Genomic DNA, 8,591 nt, shown 5'->3' with positions numbered 1-8,591 from the left:
GAATCACGGGTTTGGTGTTGGTGTTGACCTCATTGTTCAGTTTGTGATGACGTCGTCTTTCTTTTAAAGTTCATTTTGCATCATGTTTGAGTTTTTTTCCCACTTTATTTCTTAGGTTTTTCGTTATTCGTACGCAGTTTGAACATAAGTAATGATCGTTGTAGGATGTCACGAATATTTGTAGTTGATACAGGGGTAACTGTGTGCACTCATAATGAACTGATCTTTTACATTTTTTGCATGTTAAGCGATCCAGGTCTTCGTCTTCAGTACATCTTGACGGCGTGCAAGCTTGAGGTGGTGAGGCTGCTTCGAAAGGCTGATCTTTATCCATTTTGATGTTATTTCATGAATTTTGATGTTTTTATTTGTTTTCAGCCATTTTTCCGAAGAGCGTTGCAAAAGAGTCTGATCTAGTTGACGTCAAATAAAAAGCTGAATATAGCTGAATATAGTTTATTTCAATAACCAGCAAGGTCATTCATTTGAGGGCTACTGTATGCATGTTAGCCTCCAGCCACTGATGCAAGCTACCCACTCTCACGGGATGTGATGCAAGATTAAGTTAAGTTAGCTATGATGGCCGCTATATATATAATTAAACAAGGTATGTCGGCATTATAATACAGTGTAGGGCTGCAATCACAAATAACTTGTGTTTGCGTCGTTTTATAGATAAAAAAAGAGTTGATCGGTCACAGAGGAAAAGGTCAAACTATGATGATGAGTGCAACCCTGCGCCAACAACGCACCGGACAGTCCGATGTTTTGTCCAGTGCCAAAAAGTATCATTCAGCCACACCGGAAACCTTTAGTTCTGTCTTAGTCCGGTGTTAATTTTTCAAACTTCTGGACACCGGACACATGTGTTTCAAAAATAATGCGCACTGGACTTCGGTGTTGAGATTTGTCTGGTTGTAAAAGAAAGTATTCTCATCTGACACCTGGACTTTCTTGTCCAGTGTTCATGAAGTCCGGTGTGTCAGCAGGGTTGTTGATGAGTTGGGCAGAAATCATATCTATCGAGAATAGATCTTTTGCCTTTCCATCTGCCATCTTGAATTGTATGCAAAAATACAGGAACAAAAAAGCTGTGGTTGGGTTTAATTGGAAAATTTGCAAAACATACAAAGTTTACACAAAGATTAAAAAGACAACAAAGCATCTATATTCTATATTATAATCATTAGAACAATAAAAGATGGGCTATATTAATACTTTCTTTTTGGATAGGTTTTACATATTTTCAATGCACCACTGGAATTTGGCCACCTAAATTTTTTCATACAATTCAATATGGCCTGAATATGGCGGATGGAAGAGTGAACAGGTCTATTGAAAGTAAACACCCTGCAGTTTTGCTGTCTTTATGACAGTTCTCAACCGCGGTCCTTGGATTTCACAATAAGACCTTTTTTTTACAAGTATATATAAACCGTAATATTTCTGTCTTCATGACTAGGGAAATAGTGAAAGATTCCAGCAAACCTATAGGAAAGGGATGGGGATATTATTTCTTATTTTAAAATAGAATTAAATTCTTCTGTAAAAAAATATAATATGGGATCAATAATTGAAATAAAGAAGGATGGAATTTAATAAAAATCTGACACGACTTAACCCTTTGACTCCGCTTAATTCTAATAAATCAGCCCCCGTGCGCGCAGTGTTTTTTGCAAAAACGCACTATTTCCAAAAAAAGCCGGCTCTCAACACCAGAGCTAGCTAGAGACTTCAAATAAAAAGCATTTGAAAGCTAAATGAATCTATTTTCATAAAATCAAAGAGAAATAGGCCTATCAGGTACACAAATTTAACAATATTTTAGCAAAATTTATGTAAAAAAAATGCTAATTTCAAAAAATTGCATTTTTCGGACACTTTCCGTAAATAAAAAAATAAAAGTGGGGAGAAGTCTTTCCTAATTGAAACCAACTGCTGAAATAGGTTCACTATATGATACCAAAATAGAAAATCATAGAGAATTGGCCTTCATTTGGTCACACGGAGGAATTTTCACTGTCAAAATCTTCAATTTTTTCAAAAAAATGCCGGTTTTTTGAGAAAAAAATACAACAAATGTACACAGTATCCTATCATTGAAAATATGGAATGAACAGCTGTAAAAGCTAATATAAATACCAAAAGTAGGTAAAATATAACAAAATATAAATGTTTTTGCTAAAAACAGTCATTTTGAACCAAGCAAATAGCAATAAATCAAATGAAGTCATCGCGGTATCAGTACGGATGTAGGAGTCAATAAAATTCAGTCTTCGTGTTCACTAAGCCCATCCTCTGATTCAGTTACCTCTTCTGTTTCAGAGGAAACAGGGTCATTGTCATAGTTTTGAGCATAGTGCTTCTTTGTGTGGTAGATCCTGAAGCATACTTCATAGCATAGTGGTATGTTGCATTTCGGACAGTAGTGAGACGTGTCAACGCGCTTTCCCATCATTGTGCATCGATGGCATTTTTTCCGTTTCCGTTTGGTGTCAGGAGGTTGAATGGGTATGAACTCACTGAAATGCTTTCCCTTCAACCTCAAAGGGTTGTCAATGGTGGTTTGTTTAGCCTTAGGTGTGTAGCCTCCAGGGCCTTTAGGGCCTTCATCGTGAAGGTGATGCATTATGATGGCATTGACTAGCTGCTCCCGGAAATCGTAGTGGGTTTTCTTGCTTTCATTGAGCTGTTTCCAAATCACGTACGCGTTGTAAATGCAGAAGTCCATAAAGACTTCAGCGAGCTTGCGGTACCATTTGACTCCTTTGCGGGCTAAAGCATACGGCACAATCACCCGGCTGAGATTATCAATGCCTCCCATCGTTTTATTGTACTCCACGATGACGTCAGGCTTGCGGATTGGCTGTTTGGTGGAATGGTGCAATTTTTCGGTTTCTTGAATTTGCGCGCTGTGGTTTTGTTGATAACATCGAGACAACTTTCTTCTTTTTCGTTTTGTAGGCATCGTTCCACCTCATAACCATGTAGGTTTTATCACAATACTTCACTTCTGCTGGCTCCCCCACCCCTTTGACAGGATCCCACTGCCAAAAATCTTCAGGTAGACCTTCTTTTTTTCTCAAAGTACCGTAGGCGTCAGTACCATTTGTGTACAATGCTTTCAGTAATTCGGGAGAGGTGTACAAATTATCCAGAGCAAGATTGTATCCTTTGTTGTAGTATCCAGTCATAAGTGATAGGACAACTTTGGATGGGTTGGTGTACTCAAGAAAGTTTTTCGGTAAGGGTACGTCTGGTGCAGGGTAGATAGTATCAGCACCAGTGTACACGATGAAATCACTAAGGTAGCCAGTGCTGCTTTCGCATAGCATGTAGATTTTGATGCCATACCTCTCTCTCTTGTTTGGGATGTACATCCGGAACCTCAAGCGTCCTTTCCAGAGAGTGAGGTACTCATCGACAGCGACGTGTTGGGTGGGTACATAGACTTCCCGGAATTTAGTGCGGAGCGATTGAAAAAACGTATCAAGCTTTGATAGACTGGCTTCAGGATTCTCGCTCAAGGGATCAGTGAAGTGAATCATCTTTCGAATCTGCTCAAATCTGTCCCTTCTCATAAGACGACTGAAGATAGGTGTGGTGATGATGAAATTTCCTACTCCAATAAAGGTGGTATCGGGGTTTGTGAATCATTCCCATAAGAATTTGCAAGCAAAAATAGACCCATAATTCATCCTTGGTAAGATCAGTCCATAAAGCAAAAAGACTTCTATGGGTGTTTGCCATTCTTTCCTTGACCTCGGGAAGGTCTCTAACCAGAGCAGCATATGTATTTGTGTGCTTCACGATGTCCTCAATCAATGTATCTGTTAGAAAGACTTTCAAAATTTCTAACGGGCAAGTCGGGTCGTAAGGTTCAATCTTTATCCCAAGATCTCCAGCAAATGGAAATTCACGGTAGTCCCTGCTTTTAGTATCCCACACAAATTCTAAGTTCTTTTCACCTTTCTTTTTAGTAGCAGCACGTGTTTTGGCTTTCTTCGGTCCACTGGTTTTTATTCGTTTTCTTTGATTGAGGAAGTTTTCTCTTGGCACGGCGAACGACACCTTTGGCGGTAAAATTTCCTTCAGCTACTGAATCCTGTGTACCATGTTCGGTAGAAGGTTGAAGATCATGATTATCATCGTCGGTGTCGTTCTCAACAAAATCATTTATGGTACTATGTCCTTGACGACCTAAAGCATATCGGCGAGGGATTCCGGGGCCGCGGATGCGGGGTCCCCTTCGACGAGTAACACGACTAGCTACGCCACGACCAGCTACGCCACGACCAGATACGCCACGACCAGATACGCCACGACCAGAACGACCAGCTCTTCTACCACCTCGTCGACCAGCTCTTCCGCCACCACGACCAACTCTACCACGGCTAGCGGTTGCACCATCTTTTGGATCAGGATCACGACAAGTTGATGTTTCCGCATTTGCTTGATTATATGTAGAGCGAGTGACCCTTTCTTTCTTATTAGTGTTTATTTGTGTATTGGTTTCTTCAATAAATTCACAGTCACTAAAATCAGAGTCTTTTTCTTTGGGAGGGGGAGACCGTGGTATATCCGGGAGAGATGAAGTGGGCGACGAAGGCGGGGGAGAACCTGGTTTGTCCGGGAGAGATGAAGTGGGCGACAAGGGCGGGGTGCGCTCAATGTCCGAGGGATCGGTTAGTAATTCGGAGGACTTGGATGATGGAGTAGGTGAAGGAGTTTTTTTAGGTATTACAGGGGATGAGGGAAGAGAACTCATGCTGACTTCACCATCTGACTCAGAGTTTGAGTCAGATGTCAGTCTTTCTTTATCGGTATCCAACAAACTCTCCTCATCTGATGAGACGTCACTTCTACGATACTCGTCCTGATTCCCCGCTCCTGGGTTGTAGTCGTCATTGTCAAAGTCTTAGAGGAAAAACAAAAGAAAAACTAAGTAACTGAGCCTCCTGACTACTAGAATTAGCCCACTAAATACTTCCCTTCCCTTCATGTTTGTCCCAAGATCCTAAAATTTACTTGGTATATTACTTCTGAAGGCAAATCTACCACAAAATTTGAGAAAAAATAGGAAAAATTGAGTAAAAAAGTGAACATAAACAAATCTTACCATCATCAGAAGATCCCTCATCTATGTTATCATCCACTTCAACATCTGAGAGGTTGTTAATAAAGTTTTTAATGGCTTCATTTTGCTCTGAAGAAGTCTTAAATCTTTCCATAATTTTTAGCAAATGATTTGTTGTTTTTCCCGCGACTCGAAAATATGATGTAACTTTGAGACGGCTTTCTGAGACTTCTGCGCATGCGTGACTCAAAAGGTTGGTATCAAAAGAACGGAAATTTAATCTATTTTCACCTGATCCCAACCAATCAGGATATAAACAAACCTATAGCTCAGAAACTCAGCTCAAAGATGACTCCCTCTCAGGACGCACATGTGCGTCCCTCGTATATAGGCGCGGACGCACATGTGCGTCCCGCGTGGGCTAAGGGTTAAGCTCATAAGGGGGGCAGAAAAAGTGTTTGCATGCTTGCTTTTGAAATAATTATACATACAATATTATTGTATTGATTTGACTCTCATCTGCATATATTTGAGCTGAAGCACACAATATGATGAACATCAATGCTGACGATTGTGGCTACGATGATGACAGTTCTATATTTGATACCACACGCCCATATGTTGAACCTAAACCATTATGTAATGGAGTCAATTTATCTCTAGAGAACTCAATGCTTCTTCACATGGTGTTTTCAAGAAGACACAATTTGACAAAGGACTGAGAGATCTCCTTCTTCTAACATCACTTCACCTACCAAAACCAAACAACTTTCCCACAACAATAAGCCAGATGTACCACATTCTAGGCATACAAGATGATGAAGTATGCAAGTTCTTCTATTGCAAGAATTGTTTTACACCTTTGACTGGACCTGAAGACAAGTATGCGCACTGTGAAACCCAAAATAACGACCATTTTGTTGAGAGTCAATAAAAATAAATCTTAAGAAGTAATTGTTACAAATTTCTGATTCAAAAACTCTGTATGCTGCTCTGTGTAATTCTGGAATTAATAATTTTCTATAATAAACAAAGAGTTTGTACTTTACTGGAAGATATTTTTAGCTTTTTTTTATTTATATAATCTTTGTCTAAAATTTGCATCCTGTGAAGAATTTACAAAGATATATTTTACATTTAGAAAAGAACAAAAAAAAAATTTGAATTGAATTTTGTGTTTTGATGTTGTTTTTTTGAGTTGGAACAGGTTTTGTTTTCTATGGGGAAACAATAATGCATGCATGCATCTATTAAACACTATTAGAGTTTCTTATAGTTGACAAGATGGTAGTCTTTATTCAAAACTCTGTATACTCATTATCATTTGTAACTTTTTAACCCCATAAAAAAGCTGCCTATTTTGTCTATTTTGATATAGCTATGAATTTGTAGACGGTTCATGTCGTCGGTTTAGCTTAGCCCCTAGGATGATAAAGATGGTATTGCTGATGCTGTCTTGATTTCAAAACAATCTTACGGGACAACATCTTAATAATCCACTTCTTGTGCGGAAGATCTCAGTTTTTACCTGCGCATTGACTATTTAAATAATACTTACTTGCCAGATAAAATCTTTGCTCCTTTCTCATTCATGTTATACTTATTTTTTTTCAATTTAAAGAATTTTCAATCATTGAAGAAGAAAGTGGTAAAGAGGTGGAGGGAAAAATAACAATAATTAGTGGACTGTTTGATCTACCAGGTAAATTTGTATAGAATATTGAATATGAATTCCAAAGTTTTTTTTGTGTGTTTCCAAAAGAAAAAAATCCTCGCTTCTCATTTTAGAAAGATTGGCACTCTGCTTTCCAACGATTTAGTAAGATGATATTTGCTAAATCTTATTACATAGCATCAGCTGCCCCTGTTAGTTGAGGCTGGGTTCCACCCTCCAAAGAGCCCAAATAAGTGGGAGCTAAAGATTTTTCAAATATTTGGGGGGGCTATCTAATGTACATGATGGGGAGCTGAAATTGCATTATTTAACATGGGAGCTGAATATTTCATCTTAATGGTTGGCTTTAACCTTCATAATTTACATCGAATAAACCTTTTTTTGTGGAACGAACTTTTAAAAGTCTCGAGGGTCAAAATGAATCGTGAATCTTTAGGGGGACTCAAAACTCATGGGGAACCTAATTTTTTCACTGGGACCTAACCCCAGTTAGGTCTACTCCCAAAATCTTATACTTAAGAAATTGTAACAAATTAATCAAATTAATCTAGAATTTCTTCTTTTATATTAGCCAAATGTTTGGTTCAAGAAATGGTTCAATCTAATGGTTACTACGGATGCAGCTGCTGTGAGATTGAGTGAGAAACTGTGGCTTCAAATGTAGTTTTTCCATTTGTTGAAAATCAACAACAAAGAACTCAACTGAGAACACTCGGACAAGCTATGGTTGCTTTAGAAACAAAAGAAACAGTTAGTTGAAATAATAATTTGATATTTTCCTGAATTCTGCTGTATGTAGGGCTAAAATAGGTACATAAGGAAATCTTTTTTTGCTTCTGTTTATCATTCTTTTTCATTGTACTGAGAATAAATATCGATTACTTAAGTTATACTGACATTTACATACGTAAGTTAGATGCTCATTAGCACACAGCCAATGTAGTTTTTTCTTCTTTTGATTCCTTTTAAGGTTTTCGGTACACGTGGATACTCAATCCTTGGTCAACTGCCTTTTATTGATGTAATTTGGAATATACCGTTTGACTACATGCATGGAATATTTCAAGGTGTAGCAAAGTAATTGAATTAAGTTTTCATCGAAATTAATGATACCATTCTTTTGTTCTCCTCTAATTATCATCTTAATATGTCTCTATTTACATTTAGGTCACTCGATAGGTTATGGTTTGACTCTGTGTATTCAAAGAAGCCATGGTATCTTGGCAAAGACGTTCTTATAATTGATAAGTCATTGCTTTCTTTGAAACCAACTGATGAAGTTACCAGACTTCCACGAAGTTTAGCTGCACATCGCAATTATTTTAAAGGTATTCAAACCGTTAACACATAAGGCCATATCACACTTCTATGGTATTCATAGTGTGGAAAAATGAGGTTCCACCACTACTTAAAACTCCCACCTGAAATCAATGACCCTCTAAGTCCCAGCATTTCAGGTAGAGAAATCCAAAATCTGAAAAAGAATGGTGCACAAGGTTCCACGAAATTCAGAAGCAAAGAAACCTCAGGCTTTGCAGGGCAAGGACACCAGGCCTTGAAAATGAGAATAGTTCAGCCTGCATACCCACGGTAAATAATGATAGATTCTTAAAATACTAAAACACCCGAAGTCTTCTTCCCTTAGCATAATGATATTACCATAATGATATTCTGAAACAATCTAAACGAACTGCTTTTCATGAATCCATCATAAGACGTTTCAAGGTTTTTCTCGCATTTGGAATATCAAAAATTTATAACTTGACCGGCTGCTGGGACCAGAAGGCTTTTAGACGAAAAATTCTAAAGTTTCTCAATTCTAAATTTTCTTAATTTATT

At 38.0% G+C, this 8,591-nt stretch overlaps 1 protein-coding gene and 1 long non-coding RNA gene across 2 annotated transcripts; one reads left to right on the top strand and one right to left on the bottom strand.

Annotated features, from left to right (window-relative positions):
* Positions 1-2,849: 2,849 nt before the first annotated feature.
* Positions 2,850-3,548, bottom strand: LOC136811361 (piggyBac transposable element-derived protein 4-like). Its single transcript, XM_067067969.1, has one exon. The coding sequence runs from the start codon at positions 3,546-3,548 to the stop codon at positions 2,850-2,852; it is 699 nt and encodes a 232-aa protein (XP_066924070.1).
* Positions 3,549-6,696: 3,148 nt separating this feature from the next.
* LOC136811362 (uncharacterized) lies at positions 6,697-7,825 on the top strand. Its single transcript, XR_010847234.1, has 3 exons — positions 6,697-6,779; positions 7,324-7,502; positions 7,723-7,825. It is a non-coding gene; the product is annotated as an uncharacterized lncRNA (long non-coding RNA).
* The last annotated feature ends 766 nt before the right edge of the window (positions 7,826-8,591 follow it).

The sequence above is a fragment of the Clytia hemisphaerica genome, unplaced genomic scaffold, assembly GCF_902728285.1.
Source record: "Clytia hemisphaerica strain Z4C2 unplaced genomic scaffold, Clytia hemisphaerica genome assembly, whole genome shotgun sequence".
Classification (NCBI taxonomy): domain Eukaryota; kingdom Metazoa; phylum Cnidaria; class Hydrozoa; order Leptothecata; family Clytiidae; genus Clytia; species Clytia hemisphaerica.
Note: the sequence above shows the minus strand (reverse complement) of the source record. Positions and strands in the feature narration are given on the sequence as shown.